The sequence below is a fragment of the Cheilinus undulatus genome, linkage group 14, assembly GCF_018320785.1.
Source record: "Cheilinus undulatus linkage group 14, ASM1832078v1, whole genome shotgun sequence".
Classification (NCBI taxonomy): Eukaryota; Metazoa; Chordata; class Actinopteri; order Labriformes; family Labridae; genus Cheilinus; species Cheilinus undulatus.
The window spans coordinates 22,129,054-22,151,418 of NC_054878.1; the positions used below are offsets into that span (position 1 = coordinate 22,129,054).

The 22,365-nt window shown below is 37.9% G+C and overlaps 1 protein-coding gene across 1 annotated transcript in view; it reads right to left on the reverse strand.

Annotated features, from left to right (window-relative positions):
- nbas (NBAS subunit of NRZ tethering complex) overlaps positions 1-22,365 on the reverse strand; it is a 313,145-nt gene that overhangs the window by 22,568 nt on the left and 268,212 nt on the right. Inside the window, exons 51-52 of the mRNA XM_041805537.1 lie at positions 5,809-5,956; positions 2,816-2,950 (exon numbers count right to left, since the gene is read on the reverse strand). Coding sequence (XP_041661471.1) covers positions 2,816-2,950; positions 5,809-5,956 — 283 coding nt within the window. The remainder of the gene's footprint in view (positions 1-2,815; positions 2,951-5,808; positions 5,957-22,365) is intronic.

Below are 22,365 nucleotides of genomic sequence, written 5' to 3' on the forward strand. Positions count from 1 at the left end.
ACAAAAATAGTCTTTATTTAAATTACCTTTTTTAAAATAAATAAATACATGTCATTTTAAGTTTAACCAATTTCTAAAATCACCTTAGTTTCACTTTGCAGATCAAACAAAACAAGCCTTTGTTTCAAATAAATTTTGTATCCTTCATACAGAGGAATTCATTAGAAATATATATATATATTTTATAATAATTCTACAAGATTAATCTAAATTCATTTTTTACACTTTCTTAATATTACCTCATAACTGAGGTTATCAAAGAAGGCTTCAGAATGGGACAGACAGTCAAAGTCATTTTCAGGAAGTGCTCACTTCACTCAGCGTGCAATAGTATTTAACATCACAGACAAGGAGTGATCTCTGTACAACAGGTGCCATCAAAACTCACCTAAAACGCAAGTAAGTGATAAAGAGCTTTCAAACAAGACTCTATCAGTTTTTCTGTAATAACTGAATTGCTGACTGACAACATGGCAGTGATGGCTGATAAGACTGGTGGATTGGTGAATCTGGGGATATATATGTGTGGAATTTACCCATGCTGCCCTTTGGCAGAGTGTTTATATGTGTTTAGATATTATACAGATACATCTCAAAAAACATTAGAATATCATGAAGAAGTTCAATAATTTTTGTCACTCTTTTCAGAAAGTGACTCATTACACATAAAGTGAAACATTTTAAGCTTCTATTTCTTGAGAGTTTGATGATCATGGCTTACAGATAATGAAAACCAAAAATTCAGTGTCTCAGAAAATTAGAATATTACATAAGATCAATTTAAAAAAAGGATATTTTAGACAGAAATGTCGGGCTTCTGAAAAGTATGTTCATTTCTATGCACTCAATACTTGGTTGGGCCTCCTTTTGCATGAATTACTGCATCAATGCAGGTGTGGCATGGAGGCGATCAGCCTGTGGCACTGCTCAGGTTTAAGGGAGCCCAGGTTGCTTTGATAGTGGCCTTCAGGTCATCTGCATTGTTGGGTCTGGTGTCTCTCATCTTCCTCTTGACAATACCCCATAGATTCTCCATGGGGTTCAGGTCAGGCCAGTTTGCTGGCCAGTAAAGCACAGTAACACCATGGTCATTGAACCTGCTTTTGGTGCCTTTGGCAGTGTGAGCAGATGCCATGTCCTGCTGGAAAATGAAATCCGCATCTTCATAAAGCTTGTGAGCAGAAGGAAGCATGAAGTGCTCTAAAATGTCCTGGTAGATTGCTGTGTTGACTGTGGACTTCAGAAAACACAGTGGACCAACACCAGCAGATGCCATGGCAGCTCAAATCATCACTGACTGTGGAAACTTCACAGTGGACTTCAAGCTTGTGGAGGGTGTCAATGACTGTCTTCTGGACATCTGTCATCTCTGCAGTCTCCCCCATGATTGTGTAGCCTACTGACCCAGACTGAGAGACCATTTAAAGGCTCAGGAAACCTTCGAAGGTGTTTTGAGTTAATTAGCTGGTTAGGGTGTGACACCATGACTTTCCAATATTGAACTTTTTCACAATTTTCTAATTTTCTGAGACTAAATGTGGGGTTTTCATTATCTGTAAGCCATAATCACCAAAATTTCAAGAAATAAAGGCTTAAAACATTTCACTCTATGTGTAATGAGTCTATGTAATATGTGGGTTTCACTTTCTGAAATGAGTGACAAAAATTGTTGAACTTTTTCATGCTATTCTAATGTTTTTAGATGTACCTGTATAATATCTAAACACATATAAACACTCTGCCAAAGGGCAGCATGGGTAAATTTCACCTATATATATCCCCAGACTCACCAATCCACCAGTCTTATCAGCCATCACTGTCATGTCTTCCGTCAACAATTCAGTTCTTACAGAAAAACTGATAGAGTCTTGTTTGAAAGCTCTTTATCACTTATTTGGAAGTGCCAAAATGCTCCACAGGGCCCTTGACTCATGGGTAATGAAGTATTTTGTGTTTAGAAGTACAGAATGGAACAGTTAAGATGATAAGATCAGGATTTGTTATGGGGATGAACTTGGGAAGATTGGCTTACATAATAGAAATTACTCTTGTTCAGGAAAAATAACATCTGGCGTTTCTGACAAAATATATTGACTTCAAAATTAGATTTATTTATGTAAAGCTAAGAACTTGTAATTTTTATTGTTGATGGCACAGATTAAGTTAAGTTAAATTCCCTTTTTCTCAGATTTATTTTCCTAAGTGCTGTGTCATCTCGCGAGCTGTGCTGGGTGTCTTTGACTCCCCTAACAATTAATGATCCAGATGGTAACTGGCAGTGTTTATAGTAATGGAAGACGGCCACGAAGTGTAAAAATGTGGAAAATAAACACAGGAAACAACCAAAATACAAACATATTTGATATTTTGTAAGATCTTTAAAATGAATAACTGAACTTTAAATTAACTTTAACTGAAAATAACTAGCTGGACATATTTGTTGCAAAAAAGCAAGAAACCTGAAATTATCATCTTGCATTCTGGAAAATTAAGCATTTTTCAGTGTATTACAGGTATTTATGAGATTTACTTTGGGCCTTTCATGCCTTTATCAGAGAAACAAGACAGTGAATAGAGTCAGAAATTGGGGAGAAGAGTAAGGAATGACATGCTGGAAAGAAGCCACAGGCCAGACTTGAACCTGAGCCACTTGCGGGCTAGAGCCTCAAGGACATAACAACTAGGCTATGTGCCCTGTTTTTAAGTTTTAAAGAAAAGTTCTTATCAACCAATAAACTAAGAGAATATGCTCATTCAAACTGCAGTGCATCAGAACACTGAACTACACATACAGTACTCTCACAATGACACTTACTGCAGTCATGCTGTTGATCTGATCCAGAGTCTGCTGCAGCAGCTGCTCATCAGCACTCTCCGCCATCAGTTTGAGTGCAGGCTGCTGGAGGCTCGGCTGGTTTTGGAGAAGAAGGGTAGATATGTGTCTGATACACTGGAAAGAAAGAGAGAGAGGAAAAGACGGGAGGATTAAATGAATGGATAGATGTGTAGATGGATGGATAAGAGGTGGGAAAGATATGGATGTAAAAGAGGAATAAAATCAGAGGAAGGTAATCAGGAGGCAGAGAAAAAATGAGGAGGGGAGCACAGCAGACAAAGGGGAGAGAGTAGGCGAGGAACACTGAAGGTTAATCGATGTGCATATACTGTACAGACACACAGGAACATAATACTTTTTAAAAGGTCCACACACAAACACAAACACGCACACAAACACACACAGGCCTTCTGCAGTCGTCTGCAGTAATATATGGATATCACAATGCAATCTGACTCCCCCATGCTCCGGCGGTTTCATTCCAGCAGATTCAAATTAAAGCTGTTCAGAACAGAGTAAAAGGCCTCCTTCTACACCTCCCACCCCCTTCCCACACTAATATTAGACAGCCAGGCAGACACTAGGCTATTCACACTGAATAGCATTAGCTCTAAACTAATATCACAGTCAGCTGGCGCTAGACATACAGAAAGGCATTAGGCTTACCACGTCTACGGTGCTCAGCAGGGCATGAATAGCATTAGGGGCCGTCAGATATCAAAGAGCAGCTAGCGCCTACAGTACAATGCAGAAAGCACTGAGCTGATGCTAACATGTTGCTGTGGGTTACGGCCTTAATGGCTTTGGGTTCCTGTATTAGAAAACGGTGTGAAGCGATGCCACTGCAGTGAGTTTACGCTGCATGTAAAATGAGCTGCTTCCTTTTTTTATTAAGAATAGATAAAGCAGCAAAAGTCAGTGTGTGCTTCAGTTAGGGTCTGCTTTGGTTTTAAGTTACAATTTCCTCTGTCCTTCCCAAGCTGCATTGTACAAGCAGTATTCAGATCTGTTATTAAAGTTACAGCCAAACTTGTGTTTCAAGTTAAAGCCACCAACTGTATGAACAATGGACGGCACAACAGCTGCCCAAAAGTGAAGCCACAATACTTAAAGCTTGCCCTGCTGATAAGCGCTGCCTCCTCCATGTAAACATGTCATCATACTTATATTGATTCATACCCAGGTTATATTTTCTTGTAGAAGGTTTTATTAACTACTGAACGCTAAAATGAGGAGATTTAGTTATGACTGAAGCCTCTGTCGGTAAATGAAGCGCCTGCAGTCCTCTTTCAAAAAATAGCAGAGAAAAGGGAATGCAAATCTTTGACATATGCAAGGCAGTGATTTTTTTATTTTTTAAAAAACACTGTGACATAGTGTATTCAAACTGGCATTTGAAGGTTAAAATCCTGTAAATCTTTAGATATTCTGTTTCATTATTGTGTTTTTATCAGGACTAAACTCAAAACATTTTCTCCAAAAATTGTTTATATAATAAAAAAATATATAATATTTTTATGAATGTTTTAGGAAGTAGACCATTTTATTCCCAGTAGTCCTTATGTGTTGTAAATTTGTACATATCCTTAAATAGATCCAATTAAAAAAATGAAATCAGAATTTCAAATTTTATTAATAAACATCCTAATTAAAAAAAAAAAAACCTGCTATTGGCAGTAACACAGCCAAAATGTCAAAATAAAAAGTCAGAAAATTACTCATTTGGACTAAAATGTCCATAATGCTACCAAAAGGTTTCAGACTGCCCATCATTTATCAAATCAGTATGCCAAAATCATGAACAAAATCCTGACTCTATTAACTTGATAACTTAGATACTCCATTTGGGGCTCAGTACAGGTATTTATTTAAGTTTGGAAGCCTTTCCTCTCCTACTTTGAACAGAATTTTGCTTCCAAACATTAGGCAGTTGGTCAGGGGTACCTCAACATAAAATTTTGTATTTTGAATTTGTATTTAGATGCATGTGCATTTATTTTTAGTGTGCCTGGAACTGTGATGTTTGTTGCAATACATGTTATAAAAGCTGGAAAAGTTAAACAAAAAGATTTAAAAATAGAACATTCAATAACAAAGGAATCAAATCTGCTTTGGACTGCATCAGCCTAATGTATCTCAGCTGTTTTACTGGAAAGATAAACGTGTGGTTAGCAAAAGAGACTGAATGTACAGTAAATTCCAGGACTCCACCAGAGAGATTTCTTTATGCACCATGTGTCAGGGTCTGTGGCGGAATATATTCTGGCTTTAATTTTGCATATAACTAACTTCAGTAAATGCTTAAAGCCATGAACTTTCCAATGTTCCCGTAAAACACTACAAATATAAATCTTTTTAAGTTTGAAAAATTGCAAATCCAAAACCAGTTTTACTGCAGTTTGACCACAACTTAACTAGGAAGATGTGCCTGAAAGCTAGAGAAGTAATGTATTCATTCAGCTCAGCTGTCCCTCTAAGAGTATTGTTGCATACAAGATATGTATCATTGGTTATTGGTTGGCAGATGAATTTACACAGGGGGCATATTAATGTTGTGGCTGAGTTAAAATGAGCTTATTTTCGATATATTGCATTCTGTTGAATATAGAAATTCATGTTTAAAATTCAGTAATCTTAAGTTATACAGTTATTAGCAAATGTGTCTTTTAGATATGTTAAGTAGGCTCTAAATTAAGGTAATAGCCTTTGAAGTGTAGCAAGAAAGGGTTAGCTGAAATAAATTACGCATTCCTAAAATTCTGCTGGAGTGAATGTGGTATTTAGAACAACCACTGCAAAAAGCTGAATTATTTTCCTGTTTGCTTTACTTTTCGCATATTCAGTCAGTCATAGCTAAACACTGCAAGACCTGGAACATGCTTTGGATATTAATTTGCCCTACATTTCAATCACAGAAAATAAAAAAAACAAATGACAGAAGCAGTCAATAAAGCGTGCCTTCAGTGGATTACCTGCACAGGTAGCTTCTGTTTGGTGTTATAAAGGGATCGCACCATGCTGATGACCTGCTGACCCAGGTCTAATTTGCCCTCTGGCCCCTGGCAGCGGGTCAGCATGGCTGAGGTCAGCAGCACCCAAGGGTTACGCTCCGACTCTGCCCTGGAGAGACAAAGAGAGAAAGAGCAAAGACAGAGGTGTGAATATAAATGATTGAATGATTCTGTCTGTCATCCTCTGCTGAGCTTCACCTGCTTTAAGAGCTATTAAGCTTGGGACAGAAGAAGAAAGAGCAATACAACATTATTTATGCAGTATTCTGAATACATTTCCATCATGCATAATATAAATATAACCACCACAAAAGAATGAAAGCATCTACTGTTCAATGAGAGCAGACAGAAATATCAAGGGGTTTGTAGATAGAGTCATTAATGCTGACGTTGACGTGAACAGTCAACGATAAGGAAAGGTGTTTGACCACAATCCCTCTGCAGTAAACATTAAACACCTACATTCTTTCTCTCTGTAAACACCAGAGGACAGCTGCCAGCTCTGACAGACATCACTTTGTTGACACGCTCCTTTATGAGGTCTTCAAGATCCTGTGTGCTAATGCCTCCAGGGTTACAGATTAGCTCCTGCCAAGGCCTGCAAATGCCAGCGATGATATGGCATTACGACCTTCATGGATTTTTACGAACACTTATAAAAAGATGAAAACCCAGAATGAGTCATTATCTGTTAATTAGATCTTGGTTGACTGATGGATCCTGGTTAAATTATGAATTCTATTAGTATTTTTATAATTACCATGGATTAGCAAGGAATCAGGGCTATTCTGGGCATGTTTGCTGTTTTGATAGTGGTAGTTTCCAAAAAAAAAAACCACACACATAGAAAGCCGAATGGATTTTTGAGACCTCTGCATCTGAGCACAGTTACTCCCCTAGAGGACAGAGTGTACACCCATAGGATCTTTGCACATCAAAAATGGTGAATGCCAGTCACAGACAATGTTCCCTCTAATTTTCAAAACTACTGAGCAGACATTTGACTCCCCTGAACAACTACTTCATCAACTATGGGTGAAATCTGACACGTACGCTATGTCCACATGGCAGTGCCATGGCATCACCTCTCCAAACTCAAATATCATTGACAAGTGATATCAAGTGACTATAACTATAATGATTAGCAATCACTGTTCAAGTCATGAATATCAACATTCATTCATTCATTCATTCATCCATTCATTCACAAGCCACTCTCAATTTTAGCTAGCCACAATTTTGATGTTTTTGATGTACAGATTTTTTTTTTTTTTCTAATTTTGAAAAAGATAAACAAAAACCAATAGTTACTGGCACTTCAAAGTGATGTTAACTGGACTGGGGTAACATATACTTTACTTTTTGTGAATATAGTAAAACCAAGCGGAAAACATTTGGTACAGCAACTATTAAAGGGAAAATGCTGGAAGTATGGTAGTTAATATATTCAGGTATTTACAACAGCATGAATATACCAGAGCCATGTTAAGAAAAAAAGGAGAAAGCAACATTTTGAGATTTAAGTTCATTTTGTTTTTAAGAATAAAGTCCTAAACTCATAAGATTAAAACTGTAATTCTATGAGATAAAAGCTGTTAATTTAGAAGAATAAACTTATTTATATCCATGGTTGGATGTGTTATTTTAAAAAAGCAGCTAACCTCTTTTGCTAAATAAGATACACCTTTATGACAATGTAGATAACTGCCCTTTAAAATACTTAAAAAAATGGGTTCACTCCTTCTGCTTCAAACACTGACAACTGAAGCTTGATTATGACATTATATCTGCGATTATTTTTGAGGAATAACACCTTTGATCTAAGCATGAGGAGTTTAAACTTGTTAATTTATAAAGTGAAACTTGAAGATTTTTGAGGCTGCTGCAGACTCCTGCAGTCACATGTTGATGTACACTATATGGACAAAAGTATGTGGCCACACCTGTTAATTAATAAATTCAAATGTTTCAATCAGACCTGTTAACACAGGTTTATAAAATGAAGCACCTAGTTAAGCAGTCTCCATTTGCAAACATTTGTGATGCAAAATGGGTCGTCCTGAACACCTCAGAGACGTCAAATGTGGTACTGTGATGGATACCACCTTTGCACCAAGACGGTTCATGAAATCTCTTCCCTGCTGGATATTCCACAGTCAACTGTAAGTGATAGTAGAAAGTGGAAGCATTTAGGAACAACAGCAACTCAGTCGCCAAGCAGAAGACCACGCAGAATCACAGAGCGGGGTCGACGACTGAAGAGCTGAAGAGTACTGAACTTCCACTTGCATTGATATAAGCACAAAAACTGTGTGGCAGGAGCTTCATGGCATGGGTTTCCACAGATGAGCAGCTGCATACAAGCCTCACATCACAAAGTGTTGGGGGTTTTCCATATTAAAATAAATGCATTTGAATTCAATATCATTACAGCCCCTACAGGTGTATTGCATCATATATGTGTAAATGGGTAAGTCAAACCTGCGGTGTAAAAAATACTAAGCACTCAGGTGACCAGAAAAGATTATTTACCATAATCAATTCTGATAAAAATCTATATATTTTCCTCACTTCAACTGCAGTAATTATGATTGTCTATTCAACAATTTCTTTTTTATCTTTAAAGACCATGTTTTGGGGGCTTTTTGCCTTTATTTCTTTATTTGATAGCTACAGAGAGACAGGCAATATGGGAAGAGAGAGAATGGAGGAGGACATGCATCAAACAGCGCTGGGATTAGGGATTGATCCTGTCACCAGTGTATAGAGGACTTTAGCCTCTGTATATGGGCTCCTGCTCTACCAACTAAGCTACAATGCCACTCAGTATCTTCCAATTTGCAAATATTTGGCCTTCAACAGAGAGAATAAAATGAATGTGACCTGCTTCGTGGCTTAAGTCTTCTATCCCTGGTTTCAGTTTTACAGGTTAATGTAGAGCTAAGGTTTTAGTATATCTGTGCAAAGCCAAGGGAAGCATATGACCACGCTATGAGCCTTCCTGAGGCTATAATTATTTATATGGTGATCGAGAGGAAGGAATAGAAATTGGAAAAAAAACTTCCAGACATGCTGGAACAGCTAGTTAGGTTTTTAATTAACAAGTCAAGCAGCGTATTAAATAATGAACAGACAAACAAGGATGAGGAGGAGATGAGCGGAGGTATCTGATCAGAAACATGAGTTTTGTTTCCTTCAAATGATTAAAGGTGGATGTGATCTATAATTGTGTTTATCTGCAAAGAGAGGAATGCGCATATGACAGCAAGTAGAAAAAATGAGGATAAGAAAGACATAAGGAGACAGCAGGAGGGACAGCAGGCCCCCTGTGTTTGCCTGTCAAGAGGAAAAAAGCATCTCTCCATCCAGCTACACTAGTGTCTTGTCCTGACAAGCTCCTTCACCTTCCTGTGATGCATCCATGGAGACACACTGAGCCCACTTGGGCTGCTGGCTCAGTGCTGCTTCCTGGTCTTTTACCAGTGGGTGCTGGGAGGTGTCTGTGCTCTCACCAAAGCTGTCACAGGGTGCAGTGTGAGTCACAGCCAGCCTCCTTTCATGCTTTGAATTATGTCTCAGTTTATGAGGACAGTCCAAACGATAAGCTTTTTAAGATTGTAACTCGGTACCCAGAATAGTCCTTACAACACCAAATCTGCACTCTACAGAAACACAAACTCTCCTTGGTCACAGCCAGGATTTAATGCTGAGTCAGAGTAATAGTGAAGGTTAACTTTGTGTCTTGCACACAGAGAGATAACCGCCTCAAGTCTTAACAGAACATCTTAAATGAGGCATTTGAAGGTTAAGTTATTCTGAGTTTTGTGTCCCAAATTATGACTGTTGCGATGTAAAATGCACAATGAGCACAGATCAGACCCAAAATTTCAGGCTTTTATTCTTCAAAGCGGCACATTACAGTGCTCTGCAGTTAGCGTATTTATGCATGCTGCTGCAAATTAAATCCAGAGATTTGAATGAGGACGACTAAAGAGAAGAGAAAAAACAAAATCCATAATCAGAAGGCGAGTTTGTACAAAGCATTCTGCCTGTGTTTCAATCCGTTCTACAATTCAACAGCTCAGTGTGCAGTTAAAAAGAGCTGATTACAGCCGACCATCCCAGCAGTGACGCTTTGACTACAGCCGTTTACGCTACAAAGTCAGCCGAGTGTCTGTGAAATCTGGCAGTGAACCCGAAGAAGCTGTGTCATCCGAACCTAATCCTGTGTCTCCTACTGCCTCTGAGTTTAATGGAAGAAAAGCCAGAGAAGAGGCTGGTTTTACAAAACTCTAATAACTAATACAAATACCACTATTGTAACATTTTTAAACTTAATTCTCTTTTTCTTTTTTTTTTCTTTTTTTTTTTTTTTAACATGTTTTATTGAATTTTGAACATTTAAGAGGAAAAAAGGAGGAAAACTGAAAAGAAAAAAGAAAACGAAAAACACATGACAGCAAGTACTGAAATAAGCAGAGTATAAACCAAGTGGGATCAGACAATACATACAAAATAAAACGAAATGGTCAAAATATCCCTATAACAAGCATGATGTACTAGTACAGGCGGTTCCACGTAGACATTTCTATATCACTGTAATTGGATATCAAATGTGGTTCAATGAATCCACAAAGCAGGAAAGGTAATAAAGCACAATAAAATAACCTAATATTAAAATAAGATACACATTAGAGAACCTCAAGGATTTTGAAGAGTACATGAGGGGCGCCAGTTTACATCACAACATCCCTTCTTTATTAAGTCTGTGATGCAGTCTGGAAGATAGTCAAGAAAGGGCCCCAAAGCTTGTCAAAAGACTTCTCATTTCCTTTCAACCTTGAACTTAAACGTTCCATCGGCAAAACTTTAAGAATTTCTCCATGCCACTGACTGATAGTTGGAGGTCTGGATTTAATCCACTGAAATAAAACACATCTTCTTGCCAAGACAGTAAGCTTGCTCAAAAGTTTATGTTGGACATTTGTCAAACAGAGTTTCTCACTTGCTATGTTTAAAAGAAACAAACTGGAATTTACCTGTATTGTCTTACCAAAAATAAGATTTAATTCCTGTGAAACTTTTACCCAAAAATCATATACTTCAGAACAGCTCCAGATACAATGAATGTAAGAACCGACCTCTTTCTTACACTTTATGCAAAGGGGAGACAACTCAGGATAAAAGGTATTAAGGGATTGGGGTGTACGTTGCAATCTGTGAAGGATTCTGTACTGACTTTCTGATATCCTGTTGCACAAAAAAGTTTTCCCTACGGACTCTACAGCATCAGACCAAGCCTGCTCCCCAAACTCAATCCCAAGGTCCCTCTCCCATAAACGTTTAGTTTTGTTGATGTTCAATGTCTTGAGAGACTGTAACTTCCTATAGGCATGGGATATGAATTTTTTCTCTTTTTCTTTAATTATGTTTTTACACTAATATGATGGCTTAATGCTCCTGTAAGGAGTTTTTAATTGGTCATGAAACAGGCTGATATCACTACTCGTGTCTTTATGAGCCATGCAAGTAAACCACACCATCAGCAATGCTAACTATGACTACACTGTAGTTTTTAATGTCTCAACCACTGCTATTATATTAGGGGGGGCACTCCGCCCACCCAATGGCACCCCCCACCCCCCTTGAAGGTTGAATTAATTTTATTTAATTATATTTTCTATATAGCGCCAGATCACTACAGAAGTCATTTAAGGATACCTTTCCTATAGAGAAGCAGCCTGTTGCACCAGCTATGCTTAAGTTCTGCCTTAAGTTATGGTGTAAAGTCCACACTAAACCCAACGCTGAAACTAGTTAAGTTCTAACTTTAGTTGTGTCATTGTTCAGTTGCACTACAGAAACGTAAGGTTGATCTTAACTATGTAGAGATTTACATCCAAAGTAACCAAAATATTGTTGCAGATATGACCAATCACTTAAAAGCATTTTTAACTCCGTGTAGGGGTGGGTGATATATTGAGTATACTCGAGGTATCGCGGCTTTTGCCATGCATGATGTACAAAACGACTATATCGCGGACATCCGAGTATAAATTATGTGGTAGTTTTGAGCCGTCAGTGTCCATTTCTCACTGGAGTTTTGCTTCTCCCACTGTCCCTGAACGCAGCTCTCACAGCAAAGAGCTCTCTCCTCCGCCAATCCAGAAAACCTTCCTCCCCACATGTGCGTTTTTGTATCAGCAGAGGAGAGAGGAGGTACTATGGGTAAACAGAACAGCGTGGCAAGTTGGCAACTAGTTATCTGCGTTCAGAGATGGACAACGAGAAACAGCGCTGGGTCTGTCATGTGCCAGGGCTTAAGCTTTAAAAAGGAAGAGGTTGAACTCACATGGTAATCGCAAGATGACTCAGAGTAACGGCGGCAGTAACACAACACACCGCTAAAGACATGAGCCCAGTGTTGTTGAAAAGCCAGGATTTAAAAATTTCAAAAAAACACTTAACCCAGACTACATGATTTGTCTGGGCACGGGCACTGTGCTAAAAACTCCCTGCCAGAGTTGTACATGTCAGAGAGAAGACAGCCCAGCAGCAGACAAACGTGATCCACTTCTCCATGACTACAGAGCCTTATATCAGCTCAGAACACCAACAACGTAGAGTTAAAAAGTTCCAGCCTCCAAACAAGCCCCCCCATGATCACACAGGAGAGCTTCTTAAATAAGCTCTAAAGATGTTCCCATGTTATGAACTTGTCAGAAACTGGTCCAGTGTTCATCAGCACAGAAAACGGACTAATATAATCACAGCTGTGAGCCTGAATGGTGGACTAGGCTGCAGGGATTTGTCCATCAGCTGCATGCAGGATTGGTGAGTTTTGTGTAGCTTTACTTCTCCCTTAATGAGGAAAATAATCATTTTATAATCAGCAAGAGTAAACAAAGCACAGAAAACATTTCAGGACTGTCCATACACTATAAAAGATCGAGTATTTCACAGTTTATGTATGTTTGATTTATGAGTAAAAGTTTGAATGAAGCGCTTTTCAAAATAAAACTGTTGAATTTGACTTTATATTGATTTTTACCCTTTCTGCATACAATTTTATTAAAAATCCAATAGAAAGTCTATTTTAATCACCAAACTCAAACATTATAAAGCCACTTACAGGACATTTTAAAGTATCGCAATATATATATATATATATATATATATATATATATATATATATATATATATATATCGTGTATCGGGATATTGCAAAAATATATTGTGTTTGCTACAGATGCTAACGGCTAAAAAATAACGTTTGCTAACTGCCGTTAATCATCAAACTGCATCCAGTGTGGATGAAAAATATGATAAGGCATTTTGCCTATGCGAGTATTGTGAAGCCTACAGCCAAAACCTAGAGCCAGTATAAAATAAAAACACTAATATTGAAAGGTGAAATCACTAATAACATGAGATAATATAACAGCGGACGGCAGAAATGATCTCTGCTCATGAAAACAACCATGTTACTAATCATGAAGAACGCAGTGCTGACTCCAAATTTCCGGTAAAATCCTCAATTCCTTGTTACCCTCCGGGTTATCACGTCTTCTAGAGCTATCACTATGACAGCCATATTCTACAGAGGACTTTACACCTAGTAGGGGTTAGGTGTAAGATGTAAGTTATAACTTAGGCCTACGTTGAAACTATCACAGCTGGTGCAACACCTTAAATGTTAGGAGAGCGTAAACTCTGTCGTAAGTAAGAACTTACGTTCAAACTAGGCTACATTTGAACTTACGCACAGCTGGTTTAACCCATAGCAGGTACCTTGTCCTTTTATTAAAGAAACTAGATAGCCAAATGATATTTATCTTGTTTACATGAATGCATGTAATTTCTGAGTCCTGGTTTTCTGCTTGTTCCTTCTGACTTTATGACCAGAGAGGAGCAAACCCACGCTCTATGACCAGAGAGCCACCAATGCAACTGGTTTATCCAGTGAAGTTGTGGATCAACCGATGTCCCACTTGTCTTATGTCCCAGATAGTTAAACCAGCACTGAATTTCGGCGTGAGATTGCAGCAATTGTGCACAATTTATTAAATTCTCATAAAAAGTCTGGCCCTTGTAGTACAGGAAAATCTTGAAATCCCTCAGTCACGCTGTAAACTGACAAACCGGTGGGAAACGTGGTGAAAATTACCAACAGTTGGGCTCATGAACGCACCAACTCCCTCTTGATCTTCTCACCACAGCAGGCAGAAATATGTAAGGCCCCTCACAGGTGTGTGGGGGCAGGTGTGCCGTGAGTGGAGGGGATCAGTTCTTATACAGACTATGACTGAGTGGTCCCATGACGATCATTTCATCATTTTAAAAATCATTCATCTGGGATCAATAAACTGGTATACGATACCTTTTGTCTTTTTATTCCTCGCTTGCATGTTTCTCATAGTGCCTGACGCTATTGGTGATATTTACGATTGTTATTTTCACTCCCCTCCAAAAGTATTGGAACGGTGGGCCCAATTCCTTTATTTTTGTTGTAGACTAATTATATTTGGGTTTGGCATCAAAAGATGAATATGAGACAAGAGATCAACATTTCAGCTTTTATTTCTTGGCATTTACGTCTGGATCTGATACATCACAAAGAAGATAGCACTCTTTGTTTGAACCCACCATTTTTAATGTGAGCAAAAGTATTGGAACATGTGACTGACAGGTGTGTTTTGTTACCCAGGTGTGTCCCATTACATTGATTATTCAAACAATAGATAGCACTGAATGTCTACACGCAGTTCAAGATTTGGGTTTTGCTTGTGCAGACTGCATCTACAGTTACAGGTGTAACCCACATGAAAACCAGAGAGCTGTCTATGGGTGAAAAACAAGCAATTGTGAAGCTGAGAGAAGATGGGGAATTAATCAGAGCACAAACATTGGCCATAGCCTGTATATTCATTTGGAATGTCCTGAAGACGAAAGAACCCATTGGTGTACTAAGTAATAGATGTAAAATGGGCAGACCAAGGAAAACAGCAGCAGTTGATGACAGAAACATTGTGAGAGCTGTAAAGAAAGACACTAAAACAACTTTTGTTGTTTTGTTTAGTGACATCAGCAATCACCTCCAGAGAGCAGGAGTGAAGGTATCACCATCTAATTCATGAACAAAAGTACAGAGGCTACACCAGAACATACAAACCACTCATTAGCAAGAAGAACAGGAAGTTCCTAAAACTAAATATTAAATCTTATTCACTTTAATCTGCTTAAAGTCTATCTGTTCCAATACTTTTGCTCACCTCACCTAAATTTGGTGCTGTTACAAATAAAGCTATCTCCTAAGTTGTGTATCAGATCCTGGTGTAAATACCTGGAAATAAAAGCTGAAATGTTGACCTCTTGTCTCATATTCATCTTTTTGTGGCAAACCCAAATATTTTCAGTCTACAACAAAAATAAAGGAATTGGGCCCACCGTTCCAATACTTTTGGAGGGGACTATACGCTCTTAAATAAACCTCGTCCACATGCAGATTACGACAGAAGCTCTTCAACCTTTATAAACATAGGATCATGTGTTTTAACATTTCTGAGCGTATACTGTCTATACCACAAGCCTTACCATTTTTAATGGCTTACAATAAACTGTTTCTTCAATAGTAATTTGGTTGTATGTTTCTTAAATCCATGTCTAAAGATGTGTTACTGACAGCTGTCATTAAAAGAAACACATGAACAACATGATTCCTTTAAGAAGTGTTTGTGTCGGCGTCTGTCTACCCCTAACTGAAGCAACAAATGACAATATTCAGCATATTCAGCACAGGAATGGGATCAGGACAAAGAGACAAGACTTTGTCCACAGGGCAAGCCAAAATCAACACAAAGCTTAAGTTTCTCACAGGAGCTTTTAGCTGTTACACTGCCAACAACACTCACATCCATTCTAAGCAGTTTTACTCTAAGTAGAATCAGACCACAGAAGGTTGAGGTGAAAGCTATCAACAGTTGGAGCTGCACTCTCAAGTAGTACCTTCTGTCCTCCTGCGCAGTGGGGAAAAATTGATTCTGCATCAAGATGCCACACTAAGAGCTTTTCCAGGAACCATGGAACCACTTCAAGAACTCCATATCCATTTTGACCCAAGGGTGATCCTTCATGTTCTACCAGAACCGAGACTCCTGCCATAAGTGTTGGTAAGTTACTTTAGTGCAGCTTTAACCATATAAGAAACACCAAAAGTGCGAAAGAGATATTTCCCACTTAAACAGTGTGACTTCAAACAAAACAAAGAAAACCTCAGCACGTCTTTATTAGAGCCCTGCAAGCCTCTGAGTCAGTTACAGTCATTACACAGAATAACAAGGCTAATCTTTTTACATTGTTGAAATTTATAGTAGCTTAATGCCAACACTGTTACTTCCACTATCGACTTTAGTGAGTGACATCATAGTAGCCATTTGGAAAGTTGTCAGTACGACTGAAAATAGTTAAAACTTTGGGCTTTCAACACTAATGTATTAATTGTGAATAAATAAGATCCATAATTAGAGCATTCATTTTCTTAATCAGGATCACATTTAGGGCAGCTAGCCTATAGAGCGTAGCAGATGGGTAGTTCTCTATGTGATTTACTGAGTTTGACGGTAAAAATGGGCCAAAAAACAATGCTGGCAAAATTGTTCGCTATATGGAAAATTTTGAAGTGTTTTACCTTTTAACCTAGAAACCTGCATGCTTAGGACTGAGTGATAGGGAAATATAAGTGGATTAAGCCCAGAGTTATCCATTAATCACAAGCAGCCAGGCAATGGAAGGGGTGATGGTGTCTGTAAATCAGAACCACATCACTGTAAAGGGATGTTGATGGTTACATCAATCTCTACATATTGACGATGAACAATTGGATGATTTCTCATGTTGTGTACTGTTGTACCAAAAAATCCTTTATGATTAGTAGGAGATACACTATGAAACTATAGTATTTGTCAGGACAACTCATGATCCCATACATTTTCATAGGAGTGTCTTTGTTCAGAAAGGGGCACGAGGCACATAAGAGAAAAATGATACAATGCTTTAAGTACCAGAATGATCGATGCCATTAAAAAAAACCTTGAGTCATGTGTCTGGCCCTCTCCTTGCACAGGCATATTAAGAAATCAGGCAGTCATATAAGGACAGTGCACTGCTTATCTGACTTAGTGATCATGAACAAACATAATGAATAGTATATAGTCTACAGTATATAGTATGGTCTGATCATGGTGTAATGTTTATTTCGGACTGAAGGAGTAAGTATCCCATCGGGCAGGAAATGCAGCCTTTAAAGCTGATGCATTGGTAATCAACACATAAAATTGTATTCATTAAAAACAACAATAAAGTCCTCAGAGTCTATAAAGCTGACTTATACACAGCTTTGTGTAATGTCCTTGTGAGTTTCTTACAACTGTTGGAGGAGAACTCCACTTTAAATTGCTGAGTGAAACTGTTTGAAACACAGTCTGATTTGATTGAGCTGGAAGGAAAAACTCAACTACACAACCCAGTATTGTTTCGGTGGCCCTCAGAGTGGTGTTCACTTTTAATCAAGAACAATGGAGCAGCAGAAGAGCAATCACATCATTAGGTACTTATCGATAATAAAGCAACACTTGCAGAGGCTCGTAACACACTGGATGGAACGAGACATCCAGAGCCTGAAGCTTTGTTGGGATGCCTGGTTTTATTTCCAACTCTAAAAGTCTATATGCAATAAAATGCACCTGAGCCATTAAAGAACTATTGCTTATTTCTGCTTTTAGTGAAGTGAGTAGTAGTTGTCCTCTAAAATGATAAAGTGTCCCATATATTCAACAAACAAAATATTGTATACAAAGGTTCAAAGGGTCTGTAGTGGACTGTTTCACAATGAAAAAATAATTTTTCAAGTTTTTTTCCTGTTCAGAAGAGCTTTTTTTTTTTTTTTACCAGGTGAAAAAGCACTGTTTTTGAATAATGAATCAATAACAGACTTTTATTATAGATCTAGCACCAATGCATTCTCAAAAGAGGTTGAAGAGCCAGCTGAAAGACAATAATTCAGCTTGGTACCAAGGTGGTTTTATAAACAAAACCTTTAATCGCAAGACATTTATCTTCAAAAACCTTATGATGGAATTTGTGAGCAGAAAAGTAATTATCAGTGAATCACAGACTACCTTGAACCTTGAACAGTTGCTTCAATAGAGTAGTAAATAGTGGGTAACATACCTTTTTCTACGCTGAGTTTGATTTAAAAAAAAAATCACGGGCCTTGTTTTTTTAAACATTGTGAGCTACAACAAGCTACATTATGACATACTTGCACACTATTCATATTGAGAATGACATCAAATTGAGTGTATAGCAAATTTCCTTTTTAAAGTATGCAATATTTTGCATTTGAATTATCAGAATAAGGGTTACATAAGGCATTGCAACCAGAGGTGGAAAAAGTACACAACTACTGTACTCAGGTAAAACTACGGTTACTGTGGTTAAAATTTACTTTAAGTGTGAGTGAACCCCCAGCTCAAAGCTGACTCCGCCCTCTTCAGTAATTCAAAGTTCAAAGTTCAAAATATGCTTTAATGGCATGGATGGTTGACACCTTTGTTGCCAAAGCAGAGTACATAAAAAAATACTAATAATGACAATCATAATAATAATACTGATAACAACAAAATACTAAAAAACACAAAGTTATAGATTCGTATAAAACTTATTCATATCTCTAATGTGGTGACATTCAGAAATAAAACGTGCAGCTAGGTGTATATGTCGAGATTCTTGTGCAAGACATAGTCTCGTTAGTTCTTCATGTGATCCTGCTGCTGTAACTTGGCTCAGAAAGGTCTTTCTTACAGCTTCATACAGTTGGCAGATGAAGAGAAAGTGGATTTCATCTTCAGTTTTTCCCAATTCACAATTTTACAAATTCTTTGGTCTCTAGGTTTCCAGTTTTTATGATGACCTGTTTCAATTTCTCAGTTATGGTCACTGAGTCTGTACATTGTTAAAAATTTCCTTTGTTTGGGGTTTCTCACACACATAAGATATTCAGCTAGAGGGTACTCTCTTCTCAGTAGACAACAACATTCTAATTTACTGTAGGATTTTATTTCATTTTGCCAATATTTAATGTATTTAGATTTGTTTTCTTTGTCAATAATTTTAATTTGTGTTTTCAAGAGATGACGAAGCTCTTGGTTCTTTAGCTGATAATTTTCTGTAATATTTTTAAGTTGGCAGGTCTCTGGGCAGATGCTGTTGCTCAGAAAGGCCAGGTGACGTATGATTCAGGATCAGCTTGTGCTAGGTGAACCTGGAACTTAATGGCTCTTTTGAGCCTGTGTAGAGAAAGAGGGAATTCCCCCAGTTCTGCTCTACATGCCAGGTTTGGACAGTTTCTGTGGACCTTCAAGGTCTCTTTACAGGACTGGAGATTATTTTTTCTGTAGGAGTTAAGTCCCAGGATGTTTGCCACTGTTTTAGAACAGGGCCCCACAATTCACTTCCATACATAAGAACAGGAGTAATAACATTACTGAATAATTTTAGCCAAATTTTAATTGGGGGATTAAGATAGATGAATCTCCCTGATGCACTGATGGCTATGACCAGGTAATTATACTCCAGTGTATGCTGAAGTGTGCTTCCTCCAAACATACAACTATGTTTTGATTTTTGGGATCTGGCCTTTTTCTGAAATATCATGATTTTTGTTTTTTTTTCTGTAAATTGATGTCAAGGCCCAATCTTGACAGAACCTCTCTGACAGTGAGTCCATGTTCTGTTGGAGACAGCAGAACCAGGTCATCTGCATACATTAGAAATTTGATTTCTTTGCCTTGAAGATCTAATCCAGGGCTACATGACTGTTCTATAGCAGTGGCAAGATTGTTTATATAGATACTGAAAAGGGTAGGGGATATGTTACATCCCTGATGTTCTCATCTTTCTTGTTTAAAGACTTCTGTTCTTTTATTTCACAGTTTTACACAGCATTTGTTGCTGGAGTATTTAGATTTAATTAGGTCATATACTTTGCCTCCAAGCCCACACTGAATAAGTTGATAGAACAGGCCATTGTGCCGAACTGTGTCAAATGCCTTTTTGAGATCTAAAAAACAGGCAAATATTTTCCTTTTTTGTTGTTTATGAATGTGCTTTTGGATGAGGGTGTGTAAGGTATAAATATGGTCAGAGGTTTGATGGTTGGGTAAAAAGCCAATTTGGCTTTTGGACAGGACATTATGCTCAATGAGGTATGACAGTATCTTAGAGTTCAAGATGCTACAGAAGAGTCTGCAGAGGTTACTGTTAACACAGATTCCTCTGTAATTACTGGGGTCGTATTTGTCGCCATTTTTAAAAATAGGAGAAACAAGACCTTCATTCCAAGTCAGAGGGAAATGTCCACAAGTGAGCACCAAGTTAAAGAGCTTCAGCAAAGCAAACTGAATTTTAGCATGACTGTGTTTTACCATTTCCCAGCTTACACTGTCTATACCACAAGCCTTACCATTCTGAATGGCTTTGAGTTTGTCTTGTAATTCTTTCGATGTGATAGGATAGTCAAGGCCACATTGGTTGTTTTTAACAGCCCTCTTTAATTCTTTGAGATTATCCAGTATTAAGGTCTGAGTGGGATTCAATTCTGGATTTTTATACAGGCCTTCAAAGTAGTTTTTCCAGGTTTTGCTGTCTTGAATTGCACTGGACTCTGTGTTACACCTTTTCTGAAATGCTTTCCAAAGATTTCAAAAGCTGTTATCATCTATGGCCTTCTCAATTTGGTCTAATTTTCTTCCATATGTCTTACTTTTTTGTTATGGAGAAGTTTCCTGTACTGTTTTAGGGCCAAGAGATATTCAAGTCTAGCTTCGTGGTTGTTGGGGTTTGTGGGGGTTTTTTGACAGTGCTCTTAAGATCGGTCTAGATTTACCACATTCTCTGTCAATCCAATGTTGCTTTTGTTTTACTTTATGTTTACATGTTTGTACTATCTTTAATTTAGATTCTTTTGTCAACTTCATAAATATGTTCTGAGGGTGCTGTGTGGCCAGATTTATGTTTTCCTCATTCAACTCATACTGGGTATATAGAAAAGTATCCAACACGTTTTGGATTTGGTCATTAGTGCTGCGGTATAGGCAGTGATGCTCTCCTCTGACCATTTATATCTTACTGGTAGAGAAAATAATCTGTTCTTCAAGTTTGGTCTCAGAGATAGAGTTAAGGACTTTTTAAGAAACAAGGTTATTTGACTATGGTCTGATGGGGACAGTTGGAGCAACACTATAAATGCACTAATATATTCTGGGTTAATATTAGTGACGGCATAATCTACAACACTGCTACCTAACACAGAGTAGTATGTGAATCTGCCCAGAGAATCGCGCCTGATTCTACCACTAACAATGTACAGACTAACAATGAAGTATCTCTTTGCCAATTTTGTTGACCGCACTGTCATAGCTTTGTCTTTGTTGTTATGTAAGTGTGGTACAAAGAGGGATATCCAGATATATGCTTATTTCCCTCAGAGTCAAGGAAGTCTGGTTCTCTACCAGTTCTGGCATTAAGATCACCACATATTAGGACTGATCCTAAACTTTGAAAAAACACAATTTCTTTTTGGAGTTCTTTAAGACATTATTCTGGGAAGTAAGGGGAGCTTAAGGGTGGAAGGTATATTGCACACAGATAAACATGTCTGTCATTTTCTAGGATGCTTGAATTAATTTGAATCCAAATAAATTATTTACCTTTCTATGCTACTGATATTTGATTTTTGTATTCCCTATTGTACCACAGAAGTAAGCCACCTAAATGTCTGCCACTCTTGGTAAAAATCATGTTTTACAGATGGTATAATGGTTCTAAATACAGTTTGTTGGACAGTTAGTTTTTTGATTTGTAATCCATGTTTCATTTAAAATAATTATAGCAATATGCCTAATACTATTTACAAAGCCTGTGTTTGTAGATCTTAAACCAAAGACTAAGGGGGGCAAACCTTGGATATTCCAGCTACTGATAGAAAAAGATATGTTTCTGTTCTTGTCCTAAGTAATAGGAGCTCCACTAAAATATATCTAATTTATAAACACAAAGACAATTAAATGCAGGTTGTTCTAAATTAGTTGCTCTGATCTAGTGACAATGACATCCCCTTACTAGCAACTGACACAGAGTCCCGCAGCACTGCTGCCTCAGAGCGATTTTTTGAGGTGGAGGATTTCCCCCCTCCAGGGTCCCCTAAAGCAGGCTCTTGTGTGGTGGTGGACTGTGGCAGTCTTGAGCACTACATGTTTGGGCCACTGGCTTCAGCACCAAGAGCCGGAGCTACCTTTTATATAAAGATTGTGACGTAGAAACCTACCGATGGTAGGATTCTATGTTGATTTGACTGGACTGCTGACACAAAAACTGTGTTGATCTTTTATTTCAAATCCTCGCAACATGTTAGCCTTTTCTTGAAAATGTTTAATCACTGAAATAACCTTAAGAGTCAAA